We start from the raw sequence: 27,979 nt of genomic DNA on the forward strand, positions 1-27,979 counted from the left end.
TATTGGTTCTTATGTGTTTGCATTATAAAACCTGTTGGGTAATATATGAAAACTTGATAGTCCCCCATAAAACGTATGCATAGGCCTCCCCAATGGCTCATGTGGATGTCTGACATTTTCAAGGAAAAAATACACAGAATGAAAAATCTAATATGCCATAGCAATGCATATTCTGCAGCCTACGTCAATTACTGATTATAACACTATCTAGGCCTATTTAATAGCCTGTCATCCTGGTGCAGAGCGTTGGAAAATCTACACATCTATATATCGATTCTTTAATATTTCAATGACAAGCAGAAGCATGTCTACACGTTTATTTAAAAATCTGCAGTTTTAGGATAAAAGCATAGTTGTCTGTTGTGATGACGTGATTCTTGTAATTGCGCCGCTTTTCACATTCCATGTCATTTTGTTTTACTGTTGTTATCTGCAATCTTAGAAAATTAAAGCAATAAACTAAATTGTGTCTATTCTGAAATATACAAGAAACATGAATAAGAATAGGCAAATCCCTGTCTATTATTTTTGTTATTTTAAATTACATTACAATTATACTCTAAGGTAGTGGTACTCAACCCAGAGCTCTCGGGCCACACGCAGTTCTTCAAAGACCATGTGCGCCCCTTTTAATTCCTAATTAAAAAAAAAAATCTCTAAGAATCTTTAAAAATTAGAAAAAAACACAGCAGAATTCATTTCATTGTCATCCGTGCACATCTATCTATTACACCCCCACCCCCCTCGGCTGCTTGAAAACCACTGTCACAGTTACCTCAGGTCTTGCTGTTGGAAAATTAGCATGAACATTGGGAAACTAGCATTTAGCAAGGCCGGCTGATGAACGCAAGAGACACAAATAAAAATAGAGAAAAATAACCAGGTGCCTGTCTGTGGATGTTATGGACTTTGTTTATCGGCACTTGGAAATATTTTAATAACGATAATGTTGAAACACTGCCAGTAATGTTGAAATATGTGATTGCGGTGACAATAAATTAACAGTTGTTACATCATGCTTTTCATCCCTTAAAAGACACTTATTATCCTTATTCTGAAATGCATAATGGTTTCAGGGACGAAGTAGGAAGTTTTTGGGTTGCAGCTGTAGTAATTTTTTTTTTTTGTCAATGTGGCTCCTGAGTACGGCAAGGTTAAGTGCCACTGCTCTAGAGCAAATCATATAATTACTGTAAGGACCTGGTCTGTTAGAGAGGGGGAGCAGTCAGAGGGTGGGGTCAGCTGCAAGAACATTTCACAAAAATATAGTTTTCAGTGTGAAGTTATTCTGACTATTAAATAAATAAATCTGTAAATAAACCCACTGGCATGTCAGCAAAGGAATGGAATTAATGACTAATGTGATACTGAAATATACTCAAAAGTTAAGCAGGCAACCGAATCAATCTAATGAGGCAATTCACTGTCTACAGTGACTGCAAATTAGCAGCAAATGCTTTCGGAAAGATTGTTAAATTAAGAATTATCTCGAGAAGTCTTGACTAGGAATTCAGGAACCCTGAGATGGAAAAGAAATGAATTAAATAGCCCACCACCTTTAGTATGGAGACCTGTACCCCCGACCCTTTCTTTCTTAAATCATGCAAGCAACTAGCTTATTGTCATTGAATCATAATTAAGCAGTATTGTAGTCCAAGCGGGGTGGCATGGTAGTGCAGTGGTTAGCACTACTGCCTCATACCTGTAGGACCCGGGTTCGAGTTTCCGCCTGGGTCACATGTGTGTGGAGTTTGCATGTTCTCCCCATGTCATCGTGGGGTTCCCTCCGGGTACTCCGGTTTCCCCCCACAGTCCAAAAACATGCTGAGGCTAATTGGAGTTGCTAAATTGCCCGTAGGTGTGAGTGTATGGTGTGTGAATGTGCCCTGCGATGGGCTGGCCCCCCATCCTGGGTTATTCCCTGCCTCTTGCCCATTGCTTCCGGTATAGGCTCCAGACCCCCCATGACCCAGAAGGATAAGCGTTTTGGAAGATGGATAGATGGATGTAGTCCAAGCTTTAATACATAATAGATGTAACTATACTCTGTCTATACCAACCCATTTCTCTCAGTGGATTTGATTTATGTATTACAGCAGCTTGCTGAGTTGTAATTGGTATGGCATTCCTGTGGTTTATGTAGATCGCAGTGACATGGACAATGCGCCCTCCTTCATATGAGATGTAAAACCAAGGTTCTGACTCTGCAATTGTGAATGATCCCTGGGACTCTTTTGAAAGAGTAGAGGTGGTACCCAAATGTCTTGACTGAAATTGCCCACTGTGGTCTTTTCAAATCCGGCCTACTTATCCCTTAAATCCGATTGGTGAATTCACTCCTGCCCCTTCACCGCCTTAGCTGCTGTGTGGTGAGAGTACGGGTGGAGAATGGCTGCCATTCCAGGTGGGTGCTACACAGTAGTGGTGGCTCAAGTAGCCCCTCATTGGTTCTGTAAAGCACTTCAGGTGTCTTGAAAAGTGCTATATAAACGTAGCATTCATGGATTCATTTTCCAGTGACGTCTCCTAGTTAGGGTAAGGGAGTAATCTGAAACCTACTTGAGGAAGAATATGGAACAAGAGCCAGTTTTTGTGCCAAAAGCCAGTTTTTGCAGCCGATAATCAGTATGTTGAGGCCCCTGCCTTCGACTGCCAACTGATCTAATTTACATGCTAATGTTGTGTTTTTTTAACAATTTCTCAGCAGCACTTACAATAGATTTTGAAAAGTGTAGATTTAAAGCTGATTTAAACAAAAAAAAAATAGAAGAATGACATTCTAAATGGTCTCGGATTATTTGTGCTGAGTTTATGCTGAATAAAAGCAGATTGTAGTGCAGGGCAGACCAAAGCATCACAGACGCAGAGAAGGACAAAGAGATTTGTTTGTCAGGGAAAAAGCGCTCTTAAATAGCAGCCCTTACAGGACTATAACAGGCACCCAAAGAGCACCGAACCAAATACACGGAGTGGAAACACAAGGCTGTCAGACACTGAACTGTAAGGTGCACACATGGTGGGAGGTTTATACAAGCTAAATACATGCAAGGATTGTACAGGATACACACAAGACACAGGCAAACGCAAACGCGGCAATAGGGAAATGCAACGATTAATGTTTGAGAGAGTTGATGTATTTTTTTGCAAAATTTAACTGGGCCTGGATGTTTTTCTTTGTAAGAAAGGGCCTCTGTCTTGCGACACTACCCCATAATCCAGACATATGAAGAATATGGAAGATTGTTGCCACATGTAGCACATAATCAGTACTTACCAAAAATTCCTGCAGCTCCGTCAGTGTTGCTGTGGGCCATTTGGCAGCCGCCCTGACCAAATTTTGTCTCGTCTTTTCACCTGTTTTGGAGGGACGTCCAGTTCTCGGTAACATCACTGTTGTTCCGTTATTTTCTCCACTTCTTTGATGACTGTCTTCACTCTGTTCCATGGTTTATCATATATATCAGGAAAATTCTACTAGAACAGTTGAACTTTATTTGGGGTAAATCAGAGTCACTTTAACTGATGGCAGTTGTATATCCAAAAATACTGGATTCTGTAATTAATTCAAAAGGTGCTTCAAAAAAGTATTAGTTTATGGTTGTGCACAGTTATGCAACCAGGTTATTGTACGTTTATATATATATATATATATATATATATTCCCCCACCCCCCAAACGGATTTGTGTGTTTTTCAGTTGAATTGTACAAGTTATAGACCACATTAAAGGTGGAGAAAGTTTTTAAATGATTTAGCATAGTCAAATTTTTTTTACATCACATCATTACATTTTAACAAGGGACTGTACGCTTTTTATACCCACTATTGCTAGGACTAGCCAAGAAAGACTGCACTAAACTCCATTATTGCTCAATATGCCACTAAGCTGCATACAATCCAAAACCATTCACCCAACTGGGCGATTTCAAGGTATCCAGGACAAGCCCCCGTTCAATGTTACAATGCCATTTTGAAAAGAAAGGAAAATAAAAAAAATTTACACACATATATATATATATATATATATATATATATATATATATATATATATAGCGCTTATGACACAAAAGCAAAAAGTTTCATGTTGCTGATATGACAGCAGGTTCTGGTTGTGTTATGCTAAATATAATCTTTAAAAGTATATACGCTGTTTTTTTTGGGTTTTTTTTTTGTATTGACACCTTGGGGTGTAGCTTGACAGTCTCTTATGCACAATGAAGATATTTAGCACACTGAGGATGTGTTATTGCTGTATTACATGTGTCAGAAGCAATGCAAATCTGGCCAGTGCAAGAATGATAAATAATACAAATATAATCATTTGCGGGGCGGCATGTTGGTGCAGTGGTTAGCACTGTTGCCTCACACCTCTGGGAACCGGGTTCGAGTCTCCGCCTGGGTCACATGTGTGCGGAGTTAGCATGTTCTCCCCATGTCGTCGTGAGGTTTCCTCTGGGTACACCGGTTTCCTTCCACAGACCAAAAACATGCTGAGCCTAATTGGAGTTGCTAAATTGTCCATAGGTGTGCATGTGTAAGTGAATGGTGTGTGAGTGTGTCCTGAGATGGGCTGCCCCCCCCCAACCAGGGTTGTTCCCTGCCTCGTGCCCATTGCTTCCTGGATAGGCTCCGGAACCCCCGCGACCCAGTAGGATAAGCAGTTTGGAAGATGGATGGATGGATAATCATTTGTCAAATGGCAGGCGAGAATTGACAGATTGAATAAAAATGGAACTGGTAACAATAATAATAATAATGATAATAATGAGTAATTTGGTATTGTACCATATTGATATTCATACACCATACGGGGAGGCATCAACTTAAATTATTCCTAAGCAATTAAGAATCTCCTCTTGCCATTTCAGGAGACACTTTTCCTTATGAGTTAAAAGATACTGTCTGTGATACAAACTGTATAGCAATCAGTCAATCTCTACAACTCCATGGCTAGAGATGGTAGTTGAGAACTGGTGTCCATTAAGGAACAAGTTCCAAATTTCTCAGTGTATCAGAATCGTATGCCTCTGAGCATATCAATTCCTTTATGGATGCCAGCAAAGGGACGACGCCATACACATGCGTCTAGTGCTGCCATTAAAAAAGGAGTCATACTGTAATGGCTCCATTTTTAGATGCTGAGCAAGAGACTGATCCTACAGCTAGTATTAACTGACCACTTGATTTGCCAGCTAAACCCCTTCAGCTAAACCCCTTCAGCTAAACCCCTTCACACTGCTGAGACAAAGTGATGTGAGAAAAGGGTAAATGTGCGTCACCATGGTGTCACAGAATTTGTTGTGAAAGGTTTGCACCCTTTTTCAAGAGTAGAACCACATTTCCAGTAGGTTAGGTTACAGTCTCTTATAGTCCTCTATAAAAATAAGATGTTCCGAAAAGTAGTTTTTTAAGGCACACGTGCAATTTTCCCTAAAGTGTTATTCGTAAGCATTTTTTCCAAGTTTAAGAAAAGGTGCATTATAATTTAACATGCAATGATTGAGCAACTCTCAGATTCAGACATGCTGATCACGGTCACCAGTTAGTCACAGTGCTCGTCTTACTGTGCTGAACTCACTGACCCGTAGGCAGTATTCTGTTTGGGATTTCAGATTATGAAGCAGTTGTACTGAAGATGAAAACCTGTGGTGTACTTGTGTCCTTGTAGAAAATTGGGTCCAAAAAATCAATAACGCAATCATTAGAGAACCAGATACATAAGCAGAATTGATAATCCCATTGGTGTCAATAAACTCTTACCAATTCTCATCCATCACGTGTGTGATAGTGATCATGGTTGTCAGTGGGAAAAAAAGTGATTTTATTTCGAATTGGGCAGCCCTACATTCAAGCCCTCCTGTGCTTGCCCTGCTGTCTGCTTGGTGTCAACTGGTCTCCTAGCCCCCCCAAAACCCAAAAGGCTCAGAGTTCCTCAGTCGGTGCACCACACTTGGGGGTCCCAAGGACCCCTCTGCCAAACCCGTTCCCGTTCATACTGCCCCAGTTTTTGCCCTGTGCCCTGTCTTGCCATTGTTTCTCCCTGACTTATGGTCCTTGCTTGTGTCTCTTTCCCTGCCCTGGTTGTTCCTGCATGTCTGCCCTCATGTTTAGCTCCGTTGTCCCAAATCTGCCCTGTATCACTTCTCATCTCAGCTGTTCCGATGTTTCCATTGTGGTCTGGTGTTCATTCCTCACTCCTGATCTTGTCTCGAGTCTCTCCTATTGGTCCCTGGTCCGGTCCCTGCCTGTTCGGTGCTGCCGTTTTAGCGTTTTCCTGTTTCAATGCTGTGCCGCTGCCCTGACCTGCTTTGTCTGTCCTGCCTGTTGTCCTGGTTCCATTTGTCTACCCTGTTGTGTGGCCCCTTGGTCACTTTGCTGGCCCATCCTTCGTGTGTTGGGGGGGTGCTGTCATGTCATGCCCTGCCCGACCCTCCTGTTTCCTCCTCCAACAAGCCATGCCTGGTGCTTGTTAGCCTCACCTCTCGTTGCTGCCCTCCCGTTGATCACACCCAGCAGCTTCCTGTCTGTTCCCTCGTTACTCCAGGATTTAAGCGTTTCCCAGTTTAGTGATCTCCAGTTCCATCACTGATGTCGTGTATTCCTGCAGTCCTCACCTTTGATCACTGCTGCAGGCCAGTTTTGTTTCCCATTCTGTTCAGTAAACAAACCTCCTTCGTTTGGCCCGACTCCTGCTCCCGCGTCCTATGCTCAGCCCGGCCACGGCAGTTGTAAAGAAAGATTGGTTAATAGGTCTCACCTGGGCTTTTGTATGGAATACTATATTTCTTTGTTACTGTCACGCCCACACCCACTACCATGCCCATGTAGGCGCGGTGATCCAACTGCAAGCAATCCGATCGCTGCCAAAAGGCGATCACTGCTTGGCACTAATCGCGAAGTACTGCTGCCATCCCCGATGAGCCTTGCTGAGCGTATAACCTGTCTCTCCTGTTTCCTTTCCTTTTCCCTGCCATCCTACCTACCCACCTGCCTGCCACCCCTGCCCATCTCGTCCTCCTGTGTCTCCCGCTTCCCTATGCGGCGTGTTCGTGTAGGACTGACCATCTCGGCTTATGACCTTCCAGCTCCGTCCCTGACCACGCCTCTGCCTTGTCCTTTGGATTTTGTATGCCAGCATTTAAAAAAAAAAAGACCATCTCTGACACTTCGGATCCAGTGTTCTGTTTCCTCCATGATCCCGACAGTTACCTTTTTAGAAGTGACTATTGAAATTGGGAGCACCTCACGCCCCATTCCAACAACCTCCTGAGCCCCCATGCTCTCTTAATCTGTCTGCTGACTTCACAGGAAGATCCACCAGAGCCATGAATGGCATTGCCCAGGTAAGTGAAACTCTCAAAGAGGTTGGCATCTTCCCCACAGACGGAGACACTAAAGGTGGCTGTGCCCAAGAATTCATTAAAGACCTGGATCTTGGTTTTTATCTGGGACACTTGTAAGCCCAGACACTCAGACTCTTCACTCAGTCTCTCGAGAGCCATGATCAGAGCCTCCATTGACTCCGCAAAGATCACTGCATCATCGACAGACTCAAGATCAGTGAAGCTTTCTTCACCGGCAGATATCCCGCAGCCAATGGTCCCCACAACTCTGCCCAACACCCAGTGCAAGCACTGAACTAAGAAATACCAAGAACACACCTCTGAATAAGGCTGCTATCATCGTCCCATATAATACTGGAAATGGCATATTCTAATCCAGGATTGTGTCATATTACAGATAGTTTTTTTTTTTTTTGTTTTACAGATTTTTATGGCACTCCTGAAAAGGTAACAAATAAATATATTTGTGACCGACGAGTGACATAGGCTACAGTAAGTCACTCACAGGTTACGTGTTGGGCTGCGGTATATGGGCGTCTGGTTTGTAGGGTTACTATGGCAGCATTCCGCAAGTTCAAGCTTTCTGTATCGTGTGGGGTTACGTTGCGGAGGTAGATTATTTACGCGGTGACGATATAATTACTCGGTAATCAAGTTTCCGACATTGCACACCTGTTTCTGCTTTCAAATCATACAGGCTGGTATCGGTGAGGATAAAAGCTGTGCGAACCCGGTGATAGGGGGGCGTGGTCCGGTGTTCTTTGGATATTTTTTTTATTTTATGGGGCCAATTCTCAACCCCAGTATCCATGCAACTCTCAATAACAAATGCACATACTATATATGAGCTGCTTGTCCACCATCTAGTGGCCTGGATGACAATATTTATTAAGCACAATATTAGCAAATACAAAAACAAAAAAAAAACACAAAAATAATTTTTGAATATATAGCCCACGCATCATAGTTTGCCCAACCTCTACTGGACTGGACAGTATCCATCCATTCATTTTCTATACCTGCTTGTTCAGTTCAAGGTGGTGAGGGACTGGAGCCTACCCCGAAGGCTATGGGTATAAGGCAGTGAACAACCCAGGATGGGGTGCCAGTCCATTGCAGGGCACACTTACACACCATTCACTTACATATACACACCTACAGGAAATTTGGTAACTTCAATTCATTTTAGCATACCAGTCACTGCACCATCACACTGCCCCCAAGTGGACACTACAATTACAAAACTGATTTCATATTCCAACGGCTTCGACAAATACTATTGGACAGAATAAACTGATAAAAATGTATCAATCTTCCAACAGCTACAACAAATGTAACAAATTTCTGCAAATGAAAGTAAATGAAAATGGTGACTGCAGGTGAAACTCTATAAATAGACATCCGGTGTTCAGCATGGTTGGGTTTATTTGTTTGATAAGTGACTGAGAGACCATTAGGAAAAATACAAATACAAAATGCTTAAAAAAGGAAAATAAATAAATAAAAATGGCACATAGCCATCAAGGTGCAGCCATGTGGTTCCTCACCCTATTATAGAATGGTGCTTGTTTGGAGGAATAAATGATGTGGTGCGCACAAGCATTAAGGTATTCAGTCAGTTACTTGTTTAAAAGTAAAGTCATACGACACTTGAAACAGGACAAAACTACTAAAATATCAACTAAAGAAAAACATTTTTACACCAGTTCATGACCTGGAGTCAATGTCAATCTATGCTCATTGTCTGCTTTCCTGCAGGACAAATTTTTCCACTAAAAAAAAGTGTAAGCACCCTTTTAAAAGGTCAGGCTTTCGTGATGTAAAAAATAAACCCACGATAAATCATTTAAAAACTTTTTTTTCCCCAACTTTAATATGACCTATAACCTGTACAATTGGAAAACAAAAAATCCGTTAGGAAGAAAAATATATTTTAAAAAAGGGAAAAGTTCTAAAATGATTTATCCTGGTCTCATTTTTTTACATGACGAAAACCTGCCATTTTAACAAGGATGTGCACACTCTCTATATCCACGGTACTGTTCTTTTTTCTCTTATAAAAAGCTAAACATGAATTTTAAAAACTGGTGTAAAGCAAGAAAATGATTTAACTGAATGCACAAAACACAGCGGAAATAAGGAAATTCTGACATTTTAAACATAAATTAAACAATCTTTCTGAAAGTTATTTAATGGCCTTACTATTAAATAACTCGACCCTTAAATATTTAAGCGATTGGTAATGGAGATGATGCATTTTGAATATAATCACAAATTTTCAAAAAGACATCTGTGAAAGCAGATCATAATGTAGAAAATGCTGTACATCCAAGAAAATGTGCTGCATACCATTATGGAAACCAAAGAGAACAGTATATCTATAGGTGCTGGCCTTGCAAATCATGGTAAATGAACTTGTGAAAATGATCATTTTTGCTACAATGGAACAAGCCTCACACTGAATTCTTAATAAAAAGCTTAACTTTTATACTAAATAAAATGAGTACATTTGTGGGCTGTAAGACAAAGCACTGTTTTTGCAAGAGCAAGTTGAAACGAAATTAGAAATTCAGAAATTTGTACAATCATGCAGTTCATAAAGTACGTGAAATAAAAATGAACTGTGAGTATGGGGGGTGGGGAGTCGGGGAGTTAGCCTTCCACTCAGAGACAGCACCGGAAAGCACTTAGTACATGCATCTTGAGAAGTACTATAGTATATCAGACAGACCCATACATTTTAATAAGAAAGGGGTTATCTCTCAAAGTGAACAGAATAATACTTTAAAGTGATTGTTTATCAAAATTATGTAAATGCTAAGCCTGTTTCCTTCACACCAATTAATTTAATTTAATGCTTGCGTTAAAGTATTAACTGAAAATGCGTACAAAAAAAATTACCAAATGATGAATCACGCACACACATACACAGACACACGCACAGACACACACACATATTTGTCAAAAAGCATGACATAACCATGGTCTTTTTTAGAAAGGAAATGTAAGAATTTTCATACAGTATGTGTACTTGCAGTTTACTTCCACAAGATGGCACACAGATATAAATGCAGATTCCATCTGCTTCAGTTTTGACTGGTGGTTCCAACCCCCGACTCCTCTGTCCTTTGATGAGGTACTTTCATGGCAGTTGTCACACTGTGGGATCAATTTATTTACCGGGGCAGTAATGTCGCAAAATCTGTTGTACAAAGGAAATGTAGAATCTCAAGAATATCTATGTCCAGACTAAAGAAATCTAATAAAATTCCATACGGCTATATTATAAGCCTCTCCTGAATGAACCCTTTCATATAGGGACATATCTGCCTTTCTTGTACATCGCTTTGGAAAAAAGATTCCTCCAAATAAATTAATGTAAATATAGGAATGTATATGCAAATATAAAAATGTTCTACTAATACTTTCACTTTTCATTGAATTTCAGCCACCTATATGATACAGTGTGAGCTGAACTTGTCATAAGTTCTCATATAACTTTATAGAAATAGTGATCGAAAGCAGGATAGCCCAGCACCTTCATTTCAATACACAAACCCTACAATTAAACAATTCCACTTTTAAGTCAGAGTGATTTCTTTGCACTTTGCATGTCTGCTGTTACTGCCCTACCTGGTTATAGATGAACACTAAGGACGTCTTCCTTAAGAGACTCAATGTCCTCCTCTGCAATGTCTAAGAAAAACAAAAGAGAAAAAAAAAACTAAAAATGTATAGTTAAAGATCCACTAGGAGGCGTGTTTTTGGATAGCATCGGTATCATTGGCTTCAAATAAATCATTATTGTAAATTGGAGAAAGTGTAACCCATTAGATACAAGAAATATCGAACATGACATTAGGAGTGTATAGAATGTTATGCATATTAATATATCATCACTCTGTTTTAGAATTAGAAAAATATGCATTCAGCTTCCCACCATTGACATGGGGGTTTTGTGTGTAGATTTTGAGGGGAAAAATTAATTTTATCCATTTCGGAATAAAATGTGGAAAAAGCGATGCGCTGTGAATACTTTCTGGATGCACTGTATATGCATTCAAAATTAAATCCGCGACAATGAAGTGTGCAAAAATATAGAGGTCTGAAAACTTTCTGAATCCACCAGAAGTCAAATTTTTGTAGAAATGCAGAAGCCACTGTATGAGAAATTAAACATGTGATCCACGAGGCCTGAGTTTGCAGTCTGTGTCTATCTACAAAGGACCTATCCAAGCAGCGCAGCAGCAGGTGGCATACCAGTGTCTTGTAGCCTATTAGAGGGCAGGCCCTGAACGGGGAGGCTGTATGAGCGAGCCTGCCGGGCGGGCAGCGTATCCTGGCTCATGCTTCTGGCTCTCTTGCGGCACTCCACTGCCAGGCAGCTGCGGCAGGCTTTGTGACAATTCACACCACACACTGGGGAAAAGAACGAAGAAATACAAGCTCAAAAAGAAAACGCGCAGCACTAGAAAGAACTCAGGGATGCTTGAAAACGAAATGGCACATAATTATTTTATCATAAGTGCTGTTTTTAGCTTTCCTTAAGTTGTTTGTTTCCAGGAACAGGGACTGGAGAGACTAACCTCTATTTGCTTTTAAAACATGTCACATTAAGCTTGGAAACTCAAATGCTCTCTTTTACATTAACTTCTGGAGGCATATCAATGTTCACCACATAACAGTAAAATTGTTTCACACCTTTACACTTGTATCCCTGTTTGTAAAATCCCCATATCTATGAAAAGAGACAATGACAATTAGACACAATATCAGAGAAGTCTCTAAGAAAAAAATCTTGCTATTCCACAGACCATAGCTGAAGAATAAAAACAGGAAATACTTCCATGAAACTTCTGTTTATACTCACAAAGCCAGCACAGTGCTCACAGAAGGTTGGCTTAACATAGGTGGTCTCCAGGAAGGTGTGGATGAAGCCCATTTTGCAGTTGAGCAGAGAGCTGCCTTTCATGAAGTAATTCACCATCTCCTCTCTGCTGATTCTGCCATCGCTAATAAAAATATAGGGCAGAAATGATTATTTAAATTATTTTTCTTTTAAATAATTAAAAATATCCTCAAAATATATTTATTTGTAATTTATTTGTTTACACATTTAGATAGCTGTTCCTGTACTGCACATTAAATGTTGAATTGTTGCAAATCAGTAGGAACTAGAAGAATATGCCCTGCTAGAGATGATCATTTCTATCAGGTTTCATTGGGCAATATGTACTTTGGCAGTATTTTTTTTCTTGCGAGCACACAAACACCCGTCTATGCAATGGCTCGCCCTGGCCAACTCACTGATTCTGGTCCAGTTCACCAAACTTGCTGAGATATGGAAAGTTGTTCCTTATGATCTTGAATTCCTCCTGGGAAATGTAGCCATCCCCATTTGTGTCGAAATTGTTAAACACTGACTGGCGAAACCAAGACAAAGTTAATTTTTCAGAATGGATAACATAAACAACCAGTGTCTTACATCCATAAAGATTTTTTCTTGTTTCTTTTGACTGGATTTCGAATTGCGGTACTCAGTGTTAATTAGCCGATAACTGAAACAGATGTTACCTCCACCATCTTCTCAATGTGCTTGGTGATAATGGCTGGGTCTGCTTTAGGCTTCACTGCTGATGCCCACTCATTAATCACTGATGGATTGGAGGCAGAATAACAGCTTGGCGCAGATTCCTGGAAAAAAAATAAGTACACATCAAACACAAAGGCCTTAGTACAACCATTATTTTTGGGAATCGCAAATACTTTCCATCAAAAACCTTGCATTAACATTGAACCTGACAGAACTCACTCAAAATATAAACTCATCCTTTAAAACTGATAGTGTACATGGCAGAACATCATGCATCATTAGGTGAAGCTCTCCTTCCTGACAATTTACGGTTAGCGTCGCTATTTACTGAATTGTATTCACTCTTTCAAAATACAGTACAGCTGTTTCAAATGCTTTTCAAATTACAGTGCCATATAAATTAAATGACTGAACTGTATGATTCAAATATGCTATAATACAGTGTTTCACATAAAAAATAGCTTATTGTGATTCTGCTGCTACATCTTTTTGACTTTAGACAGTTGACATGTTTTTGACTTTGACAGTTTATCATAAGCTTTGATGAGCCTATATTTGGCATTGAGAGAAAATGACTTTCTTTTTCCCCGTCATGTTTTCTGTACATGCAGCATTAGCCTCAGGTAGCTGCCAGAAGCAGATGGGTTACCGCAAGGCAAAGTTTGGGGTATCAAAATAAAGTAAAAAAAAAACAACAAAAAAAAGTAAAAGAATTTCCGCAGATTTAAATTTTTCATATCTTGTCATGTATAACAAACCCCAAAATGAACACTGTATGTGGACTACTTAACTACTATAGGCAAATTATTTAAACAGAATTTGGATAGGAATGATTCTCCCAAGCATTTTTTTTATCCATATAAGAGATTGATCACTATATCCATGATCATTATATGTAGTTTCTTGTTAAATAAGTTCATCCTTGATGGTTACACAGTTTTTTTTCATTCAAATTATCAGGTGAACTCACTGCTGACTTTGTGCTGCGAGGTTCTCTCTGTAAAGACAACTGATAGATTTCCTCTTCAGTATGGTACTGATCCAGAGATACCTGGCAAGACAAAAACTACAGGTGAAAACCCTGGACACTGCATCATGTTATTAAACACAGGTGGCTCTGACAGTTTCACACAAAGTGAAGTTGTCCTGCTGTTCTGCAAAATGATGAAAATCATAGGGGACCCCAGGGGCCCACTGCAAAATTTATCAAGGGAGACAATCGTGCAAAATTCACGACAATTTATTGAGAACCCAATTTTACTATATTTTACCTAGGGGAATCCCTCCCATCATGCCCCCTCCTTTCAGCCGAAACTCGTTCGGATTGCTCCGAGTAGTAGCCCTGCTATAGAATGGTGGCAACATCATAATGTTTCTGTCACGTTAACTGAAATTTCAACATTCCTTTGAACATGTGAAAAATTCATATTCGGACTATAATTAATCCATTGGAATTTTAAAGTGTCGCTGTAGCCTATTAGCGAATTAGACCGTTTGTTGTGATTTTGTTGTTTACTGTCTACTGAGGGCCCTAAAGGGCCAGGGTGGGAAAATAATGTAGCGCCAACAGGGATTAGCATATCTTGGCACGTGGGAAATTGTGAATAGCCCCTTATTGTACTTTTGTACAGGGGTTAATGTGAGGGGGTTACTGTATTTTGAATGTCTGTATATTCATATTACAGGAAATACATTGATCATATGTTCGCTTCCTCACTGACCGTCAGCAGGTTAAGAAGGTCAGCGTTGGCTTCAGTGCTGGGAGGCAGGGTTTGGACCAGTGCCAACTCCTGGAGAATGACATAAAGCTGTTGTGTTTTGGTCAGATTCACTCTGGTTTTCTCCGGATCAGTCCAGTCTGGTAGAGCCACATGCACTGCAATCAGGTCTTTAAGGTGCACTCCGAGGATGGGGAAGCGAAATCCGGAACATTCTGAGAAGCGGCGCCTGTACTGACTGTAGTTCCCACAAGATGTCACCAACTCTGTCAGGCTGTTGAAAGCCTAGACAAAACGTGTGCATAAGTCATGAATCAATATGTCAGGAATAAGCGTTCTAGGATTAAATAAATAAATAAATAAATAAATAAATAAAACTTTCCTACGAATTATGGATTGTCACTATCAAGTTTTAAAGATATTTTTACCTAGGGGTTATACTAGGATTTTACCCTTATGGGAGGCTCAGACCCGTGAAGAAAAATGGGACCCCCCAGAGACAGGATCCCTACAATAAAGCCAGGGGTCTGAAATGTACAGTGGTGCCTGCAGTTCATGAACACAATCCGTTCCAGGGAAATGGTCGTGAACCAATTTGTATGCAAGCCAAGGCAATTTTTCCCGTAAGAGAGCATTGAAATTTGATTCATTAGTTCACAAGTCTACCAAATGATCATTTTTGTTAATTAATTTTCTGGTTTATATAGTTAAAAAAAAACGGGGAAATCGCGCTCTTTATTAACAGTCCTTAACCCTTGTAATGTTATTGTTGTTAATGTTAATGGTTGCATTTCCCTATTGTCGCGCATTTGTCTGTGTGTTGTGTGTACCCAGTCCGATCCTCGCATGTGTGTGTAAATCTTCCACAGTGTGTGCATCTTGCAGTTCGGCGTCTGACAACCTTGTGTTTCCCGTCTGTGTATTTGGGTTCGGTGCTCGTTGGTTGCCTGTTGTGGTCATTCTACACGTAGAGCATGCTGGGATATGCACCCCACCAGTGATACACTAGTATAAAAAAAGGAATCTGGACGAGGAATCTGTTCGTCAGCAAAATTTTGTACATTTTTTGTACAATGCATTTTTTTTTTCATGAAATTTTTGGTCGTGAACCAAACTGTTCATTGACCACAGCGTTCGTGAACCGGAGGTACCACTGTATATGGAAATCCGGGACAAATTCCTAAATGGTTTTCGAAAAACTATTTCAGGGGGGCTCCTGAAACAAAAGAATAATGGGGCTAAACTGCCTATGTATTAAACCGAGTTTCATTTTCAGTAATATTATAGATAATATGGTTATTTTAAAGTTGACCCAGCCAATAAATGGCTAGTAATAGCAGCATAATTTATCATTAAGTATAATACCAAGTACATGTGCAACCACTCTGAAATTAATCAAGAAACAAACAAATGTGTCTCATGTTGCATTCAAAAAGTAATATAGAAAACTCTGTTCTCCACTAACCTTATTAGTCTCACTGCTTATGTGTGCCTGAGTATCTTTAAGTCTGGAGATGGAGCTGTTACTCAGTCCCCCTACTACAGCCATCAAAGTGTTGAAGTTCTGCAGCTGCAGCAGTTTCTGCCAAATAAGGCCAAAGGGAGAGATTCCATTACTATTAAAAAGCATTTCAGAAAATGACAGCTACAATCAACTAATAGCCCTCCATTAGTCCATTAACCCCCCTTGAAGACCCTGTTCTATAACAATAAACTTGTTTTCTTCATATACATGAACTTCACAGACAAACCACAGTACTAGTTAAACACCTCTCAATATATCTCAACTTAAAAAGATAACGCATTAAAATAACACTAGCTCCAGTCTTGGCACCAAAGCTGCACTCTGACCTTAAACAGAGGAAAGAACAAAACCTCAGTTCATAGAGACATGCTCAACGCAAGTGTGATTAACAGCAGTGAATTACGGTGGCACTGAAGTCCAAAACACAAAAACAAAAACTTGCAACTTGTTTTTCTGACTATTACCATGCATGTCAGTATGGAGTTAAAAAACACTTGTAATATTAATAATATTAAATGCTGCCACCATAGTGAATAGCTGTAACACGTAAAGAAATGGGGCTTTTGAGGTTCCGAAAAAAACAAAACACGAGTAGACAAAATGGTTCAACATCATGACATGAGAAACATATGGTGACACAGGACACAATTTTGCCATAAGCGACTGCAGGACGCAGAACGGGATTCATTCACATTTCACTTAGAGCAGCACTGTGAAATCATCTGAGAAAGAGAAGATGAAAAGAGGGGATTAAGAGATTGAAAGAGGAAGTGCCAGGGTGGCGCGCACAGTAAGAAAGGCAGAGGAGCAATGGGTGAGGGGAAGCACAGGAAAGGGAAAGAGTGGGGGGTGGAGGTTCCCCAGGATGAATTAAAGAGGATGCCAGAGGGTGGAGATAAGGCGCACACAGGGAGACTCATGGAAGGCCACGAGAGCAGTTTGCATTGCACGCTTAGAGTATGCATTTCACCTACGTACAATCCATGACCCCACTTACACCATGGTTAGACTACATTGGCTTGCACCAGTGATTAAACAATTTGCTTAGATATGACGTAAACCACCATCATTAATTTTAAAAATAGCCAACTGCATAAACCATGGTATTTTTCAATTGGGTTCTATATCTGGAACATTAAGTAATGTTACACAGAATTAAAAATTATAATCATGTATTTAATATCTACCATGGCTGGCACCATGTGTGCAATTATAGAAAATTAATCAATACCCTTCTTATCAATAATATTTGAGAATTGAATAGCACCATGGTATGAGGCTAGTTATACCAGACTTTTAAGTTACAATTCTTTGTAATACACTGGACGTTAACATAAAAAGGCACATGTGACTGACAGCTAATAAAATCCAACAGTAAGCATACAGTACGAACAGACCTGAGCGACACCGATGAAATGAGTGAACACAGCGGCTCTCTGTGGAGGTGTGGGCTTGCTAAGGACCATGAGCTGGATCCACTGAGACACGCTGTTGAAGAGCGTGATGAATCGCTCCAGAATGGGGTTGTCCACAGTGCAGCCATGCATCACAAAGCTGTGGTAGTCCTGGAACTGGAAAATATTCCGGAGGAAGCCTCAGAAAGCGAAGAAAGGCAGGAAACCCCAAAAATACACATGCATGGACATCATTAAACAACCTCCTCACGGATGGTCAGGTAACCATCATACCAAGATCTTGCAGAAAGATTTATACTCCAAGTAGGTGAGGTGCTCAGCAAGTTCAAAGGAGTCCAGGTGATCAAAGAGAAGCGACATCTTCCTCTTCTTGGAGACAGAGGTAACACGACGTGTCACTTGTCGCTTCCATTCAAAGGATGGGCTGAGAAGAACAAATTGTGTCACCAAACTGATCATCCATCCATCAATTTATGTTGTGAAAGGTTACAGAGGAGCCTAGAGCCCCATCTCAGGCAACACGGGGCAAGAGGCGGCTTGCATGCACGCTGTGCTGGGCAGGATGTCAATCCATTACAGGGCATATGCATGCACATACTTACACAACTGTGAGCAATTTAAAATCACCAATTAACCTAATTACATGTCTTTAGACTGCAGGAGGAAACCCTGCATGACAGGAACATTAGACACGCAAAGAGCAGTGGAGAGAATCTAAACAACAACAGCTGCTCTCTTCTTAAAATCATCTCTTTTTATGCTCGATTTCTAAATTGGGCAAGATAAAGCTGAAGAGCAAGCTTTAACTACTGGGTCTACTGCTATTGAGTATTCTCACCGGATAAGCCACACGTTAGAATGCTCTGCAGGGCTGAGTAATTGCATATTTAATGAGGAATCTATCCATCCATTTTTCATTACTGTTTTTGATGCAATAGGTCTGTGGTCTACTCAAGAAAGCACATGAGACACCATGAGTGGCATGTCAATCCAACGCAGAGCGCACACACAAACCCACTTCAGGCGAGTGAAGAGAGATCAGTCTGCAGGGAACTGAACTGCCCACAAACTGAAACCCACACAACACTGAGACAATGTGGAAATTGAGAACATATTCCGGGTGCATTTAGAGCAGAAACACATAGGAGAGGTTTCCCAGACAGGGTTTAGTTTAAAGACAGGAGTAGACCCTAGTCTAAAATAGTCAAATAATCATTGCTTAAAAATTGGTTTTCTGAGCTTAAATATATATTAGTTAATCCTTGACTATGGAGTCTTTGATGAAGAGATGATGGATATTATTAGCCAACCTTTACATCACTGTTTCAGAAATCCTTGTCCTTATCGTAGCCAAATGGCCTACTCTCGTTTGCAAATTTCTTATGTAACCACTTATGATAATATTCTTTAGTGCGGGTGTGGGGACCTGGCACTGGTCTTAGGGTGCTAATAAAAGTTGGAATGGATCATTTGGGGAAAAGGGAACACGATTAATAAAACTTTACCGAAAAAACACTGTCGAAGTAAATAGTTTCAAGACATCCAGTTATATAAGACAAGATAAATCTGCACTTGAATTAAATTAATTCCACAAACACATAAATTTCCTATGGGCACAATGCTGATGAAAATAGTACCAAAAGGAGAGTACAACAACTACAGGCAAGATTCTTATGTTCATTACTTCACTCAATTATGACAACACATCTGGTTCTCCAATATAGGTCCTGTGGTATAATATGAAAATAACCCTTAAGAAGAACACTGCGGTGGTCTGAAGTGAGAAGGTGAAGAATGGTGGTGGACCACGAAAAAAGGATAACTTGACCAGCTAAATAATTTGCTGTCAGGAAAAAGAGACCTGGGGGAGTAATAGAGAAGGAAGTAAGAGTTCTGCAGACACAAAAGACATCCAACCTTCCACACCTGCATTCTTGTTTGTTTTTTTTTTGCTGCGTTTCCCATTCCTTTGGAAGGTCACTTGATGTCATCCTTCGATTCATGAGAAACTGTTGGCTAAGTTAACTGTCATCCCTGCCATTGGACTGTCACATCCGCCTTTTAGCTGGCTGGTCTCCGGTCCTTCCTAAATGTCTCCTGCTTCACATTGTTCTCATGTACTGCGGTCTTAGAAATTTGGAACCTGACAGCATCTTGCTGCTCAGCATCGCCTTCTGCCAGCAGAACCACAATTAAGCCATAATTTAAAAATGCAGGATTTGTTTAAAAATATAGAGTGGTCTCAGTTTTTTCCACAGCTGCTTAGCATAAGGACAGGCAGTTGGTTCTTTTATCTTATCTCTGCTGTAGTACTGCTATTGTTTTGTCTACACAAACCCTTATTTTTCATAGAGCAAGAATCAAAGATGATATGCATTTTGATAGCTGGTAATTAAAACACTTAATTTGTTGCATTATCAGCAATAAATGAAGAGGTCCTGTGTGATAAGTTGCATTGGGAAACTCACACATTCTCAATGTCAATCAGATCACTCTGGCACTCATTGCCCTCGCTGGTCAGCAGATCCTTGAGGCCTTTGATCTGCTCTGCTAGCTCTGGGTTCAAATTGAATTCAGCAGGAAATTCAGAGATCCAGTACCTATGGTGAATAACAGATGATCTCTTTAAATGTTTCACAAACAATAACACAAATAATATGTCCTGATTCAAAACAGAATATTTAAGATTCCATCTTACCGGACCAGGTGACAGATTTTTGTCTGCAATTCAACTGCAACATTCTCCTCTTGAAATGTGCAGGGCCGTCAAGGAGACCTTCTGTTTCTCAGGCTCTCATTGATTACTTTAATCTAATGGCTACTGTGCAAGTTAACTTTGATTCAGTTTCTTAAAGTGAGTTTTATTTTAATATGTTTTTTTTATTGCTTCCTTTTCAAGCTTATTCCTGCTTATGTTTTATTACTTTGACCACTTTGTATTTCTACTGAGATTCATAATTTGTTTTCACTTCTCGCTGACTGGGATGATGGGGACTTGGGGGAGGGGCGTGTGGTGATCGATTGTGTGGCCCGTTACTGTGTTTCTCTCCGGATGCTAGTTGAGTACCCCTAACACTTCTCTTAATCAATATGCAGACCAAATAATATTTGTTGCTTTTTCTGTATACATGTTGCTGGCTGGGATTTTGGTGAAATGCTTCATCCTTCACTACAGAAAATGCACGATCATCCCATGCAATAATCTCCATTATTTTAGTAGTTGTCTTTAGCTCTGGTGGTGCTGACTTTGAATACTGATAGTGTTTAAATATTGACTAAGGCCGATATCTAGATTTTTAACATATACCCAGAAACATCGATATTTTAACAGATATTATTCATCTCTACGTTTTTGTCATTTTCAGTGCTATTACCCATGCCTAATATAATCTTTTCAAGTGAAACACTGTTTAATCTCATGAGGACATGAGTAATTTCAGTTAGTTTTGGAGTTCACAGTTTTAATTTCAGTTTAGTTTTCATGTCTCACACTTTCGGTTTCACTTTAATTCTGATGAATTAAATGCCTTGGATATTGTTTTTGTTTCAGTATTTTATACTGATAATAGCCTTGTTATTGTGCTGGAGCCTAGCAATAAACTAAATGGAAAAGGTGCTCCAAATGAGGGCTGATAATGAACAATGAAAAGCAGGTAGAAGGATACTTGAGGAGCAGTTTCCTGGTAAGGTCAGTAGATGAGATGTACCACGGGTGCATCATGAGGACCATGCGCACGAGAGACGGGTCCTGCAGGACTCCCTTGTCATCTGAACACAACAGCAGCAGCACTGGTTATCACAGAAACTGACTGCTCTTACTTTAAATAATCTTAAGAACTGCCAATAGATATTCTTCTCATAGAGCTGAGATAGTACAAAATGGGTAGTACTGACCAAAGGCCTTGATACAGGCATTCACCAGTTCATCCACTGTTGCTGACTGGTCTGAAAACACTGGGTCCATCTTCCCACTTCTCTTCAGCCACCGTCCTGCTCTACTACAGTCTGCCTTCTGTGTCCCTCCAATTCGGTTTCATTTCCTTTAAAACAGAAAAGCAACAAATATAATAGAAAAGCAATAAATAATGTTTTCCAGCTGGTATCATATCCGCGTAACCTTTATACTTGGTCTCCTGATATCACATTTTTGTAATTTTTAGATGTGTGAAAAAACAGGAAATCTGTCCTCTGAGGAACATACAGAGTAGGGGTTGCATTCAAATCCCACACAGCATACATTTTACTTTACACTGTTTTCCTCTATCATTCGTCATTTAGTCGTTTATACTGGTAATCGCAGGGAATATGCAGACACAAAATCATACAGCATAGGAAATCCGTATGACATGGGAAAAACAAACAGTGGGAAGATGGGATTAGAGCCCCCAATGCCTCAATCAATACAACAATTCGAGTATGTATGCTATTAGAATCATGAACTCATTTTAACTGGCTGCTGATACACTACAGCAAGGATTTCACACTGCAGTCCTGCAGGGCAGAGGCCCTGCACATTTCTGGGATTCCCTTCATTTATCACACCTATCTAAACTCCTTGCTACTCCTTATGCTAATTACCACACAGCTCTTGAGCTGAATCATTTGGGGTAGAACAGGGAGAGAGCAGAGCTACACAGGGCTCCGCCCCCTCAGGACTGGGGTTGACACCCTTGCAGTTAAGAATGCAATGTTATGTCATGGAAAATATCGATACTCTTACTGAAAATATTTATACTCTGATATTTCTTTGTTCATTCACAAGCTCATTAAATGCCCTGCAAAGAACTAAATTACAAAATTAGAAAAATGGTATTTACTAGACTTTGTTTGTGGTACAGTTATTCAAGTTTACAATAATACAAGTATACAGGATTACATATGCAAGTACTGGAATGTTTATAAAATGCAGCTATTAACTTATAAAAGTACTGAATGGTTTTGTACTAGAAAATCTTAGAAATCTACTGGTCACTTACAGCCCTCCTCACTTGTTTCCAACTCAAGGAGCAGTGTATCGATTAGGATCTAGTACTGAAAGAGCTACAGAGCGTTCTCCTACCAATGAGGGGGCAGCGTGTAGTTCAGTGGGCTAAGCCTGTTTGCCTATAATCAAAAGGTTGGAAGTTTAAACCCAGCCTCAGCAAGTGTGCAGGTCCTTAAGCAAGGCCCTTAATCCCCAGCTAACTGGGCAACCCAACAGGTGGCTGCCCTTCACAGACAGTTTACTCTACAAAGAGCAAGTGGAGGGAGGCATAAAGATCAATAAAGTAACAATTATTAAGTACACTGTTTTAATGTAAATCATAATCCTAACAATGACAACCTTAACCCCTAACCTTAACCATAAATAACCAAACAAGACATTTTTAGTTTTTTTGATTGCAGGCACAAGTTTTTTTTTTAATAAAATTTAGTTAATAGGTTTTTACTACATTATAGGGACACACATACACACAGGCTATTAATTGTATTTTTGTGGAGACTCCCCATTCATTACTAAGGGGAAAACTCTGATCACAACATGACGACCTTAACCCCTACCCAGCCCTAACCCTAATAATCAAAATATGAGACTTTTGGCATTTTTACTTTCTTGATTGCATTCACAGATCTTTGTGGGGACCTGAAAAATGGACTCCACACTATTTAAAAAAACAGGTCTTTATAAACCTAATCCACACATACACAGGGGACACTGCATGTCGTACTGTGTATCAATTGAATGATATGATCTACAGCCATTAAAAACTATGGGAATCACCTAATCAGCATAAAATTTGCAACACCCTTCATTCAACTGCAAAATCCATAAATCCACCTGTTTTTCATGCCTGTCTGTCCTATGCAGGGTCAAGGGGGTCTGGAGCCTATTCTGGAAGCACAAGGCTGGGAATAACCCAAGAAAGGGTGCCAATCCATCATCAAGATATTTAGAAATATTTTAATTACTTCTACTGCAAAAACTGAAAATGAAATTACACTACAAACGTACTTCTTTCTGACCGACAATTATTTAATACATTTACCAAATTAGTAAAATTGGGGTGCTGACGTGTTAGTGAATATCAGACAAGAATAACCTAACAGTATAGCTGCTTGCACATAATATAAACACAATAAAAATTGCAAATAATGCACAGGCAAGAATGTGTTTCCATCCCACAGACAGGCCTAGAACTGCAGATACTTTAAACATAACCTAGAAGATCAAGGGGACACACTGGATGCCGTCAATGTTTCTTTGGTAAACAATTCAACCACTATGATGCACCAGATATATGCTTATATTAAATACATACATCCATTATCTTAGAACTACTTATCTAGTGCAGGGTTATGACGACCCTAGAGCTTAGTTCTAGAAAATAAAGAGCACAAGACAGGATGCCACAATATACACGTATGGTATAATGACATTTAGTACAGATTCAGAGGGAAAAGGACTAAATATTCATCAACTTTCTTAGACATTCCCAAAGCCACCTAGCAAGAGAGTCGCGCCAACTCTGTTCACTCCAATAGACCATTTTTACAGTGATAGTGGATTGTGGAGCCTAAATTTAGCCACACGTAACATTAACAGGAACAGTAAATTCCTTTCTTTGAATTTCACCCAATGTCATGGAATTAGAGTAGAGGGCCTCTAAATTTCATTTTTTTTCCAGGGGGCTAAGAGTAACGTATAAGATTGGAGTGTGATTGCAGAGTGGTGGGTGAGATGATGAAATAAGGATGTGCATTTCTCAGTTCAAGCTAAAGTTACACAATAATCAGGAAGAAGGCTACTTTTGCGATATATCGCCATTGACACTTCTCAGTCCTGTTCTGCACACTGCGTGCAGAATTATTAGACAAGTGTGTATTTCACTTGTATCTTCTCAACCGACCAATACTTTGAATCCAGATGAATCCCTCATTAAGAATCAACTGTTTAAAAACAGTAAAATGTTCAGTATTTGGTCTAAATACTTTGTTTGGATAAAAATAGGAAAGCATAGATATGATGTGGGCTGTATAGAACGGCTGATAGCTTGTTATTCCTTATATATACTGATTAACAAAAATTGTTTCTTGTTATTATTTCTGTTGGTGGTGAAGAGAGAAAATCCACTTAGTTTCTGATTGTCTAATAATTCTGCGCACTGACAATGAAGCGTTTTTCTTTTACTTTTGTTTGTGGAAGTCAAGTGTGACATTTTTCTCTCTAAATAAATACATTTCGTGCACAAGAAAGCTTCTGAATTCATTTGAAGTCTGCCCAACTTTTGCTAAAAATGATCTCCAGGAATAGTACTTGTCTAATAATTCTGCACAAAGTGTGTGTGTGTATGTATGTATGTATGTATTTAACCACAGGGTTTATGAAGTGCTTACAGACATTTAAAAGAAAGGAGTAAAATAATTAATTAAAGAACAATACACACAGAAAATTAAAAATGGAAATCAACACACATGATGCCATCTCACAAGGGTTAGCATGCTGGATGAGTTTCCAACAAGATATAGGGCTTTGCTATAACTGAGCCAATAGCCACTCTTATTCTCATCAAGTACATTCTGTCCAGTGCTGGTATAATCTATTGGGAAACCAAAATGTTTCCAAACTGCTGATGATGACTGACTGTAACTAGCATTAGCTGTAAGCAACTCACATTCACAATTAGCATGACTGTTTTTCACATTGAGCATGTTATTGTGAACTTAGGTTCACTGCGTGATGAATATTACAGATGCATTTTCTCCAAGTTAAACCCCCCCCCCCCCCCCAAGCAACTGCCCAAGCAACTGCCCAAGCAACACCCCTGTCCAAAATACAATGTTCATGTAAGCACAATAATGTTACCGTACTCATAATTAGGGCAAGACAATATGCTAATAAAATATTTCATCAAAAACATTCGTACAGCCATCAGTTTGAATATTGTAATATTGTTATAACACATATTTTCTTGCATAATTAGCAGGTACTACTGCTACTGCACTGTTTTTACACAAATTCTCTGGAGGTCAGAGTCTGTTGTTGATGTAGGCAGGGACCAACCCAGGATGGGGGGCCAGCCCATCGCAGGGCACACTCACACACCATTCACTCACACATGCACGCCTACAGGCAATTTAGCAACTCCAATTAGCCTCCACATGTTTTCAGACTGTGGGTGGAAACCGGAGTACCTGGAGGAAACCCCACGATGACATGGGGAGAACATGCAAACTCCACACACATGTAACCCAGGCGGAGACTCGAACCTGGGACCCAGAGGTGTGAGGCAACAGTGCTAACCACTGCACCCCATATTTTACAAATTTTTACTAAATTATTTTAGAATATTGCAATAAATACTGATATTGTGTAAACCTCTGAAAATACTGTGATCTTATTTTTAGGGCATATCTCTCAGCCCCAAGGCAAGGCAGTCAGGAAAAAAAAAAAAACTAGTGACTATTCAAATTTTTTCATGTTCTAAATATATTTAAGGGTAATTCCAAGGGGAATTTTAAGCAAAAATAGAGCATTGAAGTAAAATAATGACACTGGGATAATTATCAATAATATTTGATAATTTGACACATATAGATAGGTATATTGTCAATCCAGCCAGCAATAAAATAACGAATCAGAGGCTTTTTAAAGTGACGGATCTAAAGTAAAATTAAATGAATACCATAATAATTCATTAAAACAATACCATAATGTGTGTGATGATTTATTCTGTACATTTGTTTTTGTTTTAAATACCATTTAATTAGGAACTGCAAAATGTGATGAAGCATGACTGCAGTGCTTGTTCAGATGCCAGTGTGACATCAGCTCTCATATGAAGAGAATCATTGAACAAATAGATGACAGCCTCCTTTCAAAAATCACACAACACTAACAAGAATCAGCAAACAAACACACAAACGTACAAACAGAGGTGACAAAAGGTGCATTTTATGCTGTGATCACAGGATCACAAATAAATGGACAAAAGTGATAAAAATGCAAATATATATATATATATTTTTTAATTAGATATCTGCATGAATGCTGGGCCCAGATCATTAGTCATTATTATCTACTCTGAAAAAGCACACAAACGCAGCTTTTTCTAGATCTCTGTGTGGGTTTTGTTGCTAACCAGGCCGGATATAGTCCTTCACTGTAGCTTGTTTCTGACAGCATCTATTTTAAACTCAGAATGAAGATAGCAACACATTTCCTACTCAAGTTCAGAGTACAGGGTATCTACTGTGCAAATTGGCTGCTGTGTTTAGGGATTAGCTTTATGGTATTGGACATAGAAAAGGGAGCTAAAAAGAAGGAAGGAAGAACAGAAAAGTGAAAAAGAAAAGAATAAAATAAATAAAAGATTTGCGAAGCATATAAATATCTTTTATAACAACAGATTTTGGTTTACAAATGAACAGTCATTTAATAAAGATTTTATAGCTCTGATTAACATTTGATTTCAAATATCTAAGGCATTATAATACTGTACTTCCACATTGATTGATTGATAAACTATCTAATGGATCACATAACCACCTTAACAGCACAATAATATGTAGATTATCTTCATTTGCCTGAATGTTACTCTTACGTTGAAGGCTTATTCACACACTCATTACCCAAATTTGCAGAACAGAGTACTTTTTCTCATTTTAATTAAACTTGTATCACATTAAATTCAGTTTGGGCCAATTCAGGAGCTATAGGTATCACTTGTGATGCATAACAAGACTCCTGTAATGCAGGATTTTGACAGCATTGTCCACTGTTAGGAAGCTCATTTGTTTGCATTTCTTTGTGCTGCTATTCTGTGATAATTATTTGGTCTTTAACGGATGTTAAACTAACATCTCATAACATGTACCAGGAAATTGCCTCATCGTCTCTTTCTGTGCATGCAGTGACTGAATAGCAACACTACAGAAACAAGCCCATACTAGTCTAAATGTACTGTTTTTTGCTCCGTTTTAGTCTACCAACCTCAGACAAGAGCAGAACCAATTGTCTAATAATGTAGTAATGATCACCTCAATAAATCGCTTCAAATTATTTTGCTATAGCATGAATATACTTTACATGACAATTCCACTACTGTTCAAAATTTCCAAGGTTGAAGAACATGAATGTCAGAGCTTTCTTCAGCTAAGGGTCCATTTTACAAAGCACTGTAACAATTAAACTGTAAAATAACTTTTGAGCCGACACTACATACCAGTCCAGCCAGCCATCTTGTCATATGGTTAATAGAGGGTCATCAGTTTATCTATGAGTCTTAACTGTTTTATACTGAATATTCATTTTTTTTTGTTAAAATCTTAGTCAATTTTCCTTAAAAAGAGTTTTCTGTAAAGAACATTTTGGTTTTCCTTGGAACAAAACCTAAAAAAAGCAATCAC

At 39.3% G+C, this 27,979-nt stretch overlaps 1 protein-coding gene across 5 annotated transcripts in view; it reads right to left on the reverse strand.

Moving 5' to 3' along the window:
• Window positions 1-8,749: 8,749 nt before the first annotated feature.
• LOC125750118 (RAS guanyl-releasing protein 2-like) overlaps window positions 8,750-27,979 on the reverse strand; it is a 35,576-nt gene continuing 16,346 nt past the window's right edge. For 2 of the 5 annotated variants that reach the window (XM_049027500.1, XM_049027501.1), the window contains 16 exons: window positions 21,488-21,633; window positions 21,259-21,361; window positions 20,292-20,348; window positions 20,062-20,193; window positions 17,867-18,017; window positions 17,576-17,749; window positions 16,119-16,235; window positions 14,657-14,938; window positions 13,906-13,986; window positions 12,917-13,036; window positions 12,650-12,765; window positions 12,213-12,354; window positions 12,044-12,080; window positions 11,603-11,761; window positions 10,976-11,038; window positions 8,750-10,501 (listed from right to left, as the gene is read on the reverse strand). In XM_049027500.1, coding sequence (XP_048883457.1) covers window positions 10,980-11,038; window positions 11,603-11,761; window positions 12,044-12,080; window positions 12,213-12,354; window positions 12,650-12,765; window positions 12,917-13,036; window positions 13,906-13,986; window positions 14,657-14,938; window positions 16,119-16,235; window positions 17,576-17,749; window positions 17,867-18,017; window positions 20,062-20,193; window positions 20,292-20,348; window positions 21,259-21,361; window positions 21,488-21,557 — 1,800 coding nt within the window. In that variant the 5' untranslated portion in view covers window positions 21,558-21,633 and the 3' untranslated portion in view covers window positions 8,750-10,501; window positions 10,976-10,979. Of the gene's footprint in view, window positions 10,545-10,975; window positions 11,039-11,602; window positions 11,762-12,043; window positions 12,081-12,212; window positions 12,355-12,649; window positions 12,766-12,916; window positions 13,037-13,905; window positions 13,987-14,656; window positions 14,939-16,118; window positions 16,236-17,575; window positions 17,750-17,866; window positions 18,018-18,431; window positions 20,194-20,291; window positions 20,349-21,258; window positions 21,362-21,487; window positions 21,634-27,979 lie in introns of those variants that run through there. The other 3 variants (XM_049027502.1, XM_049027503.1, XM_049027504.1) reach the window with 3 other exon arrangements.

This window comes from Brienomyrus brachyistius, chromosome 10 (genome assembly GCF_023856365.1).
Source record: "Brienomyrus brachyistius isolate T26 chromosome 10, BBRACH_0.4, whole genome shotgun sequence".
In the NCBI taxonomy this organism is placed as follows: domain Eukaryota; kingdom Metazoa; phylum Chordata; class Actinopteri; order Osteoglossiformes; family Mormyridae; genus Brienomyrus; species Brienomyrus brachyistius.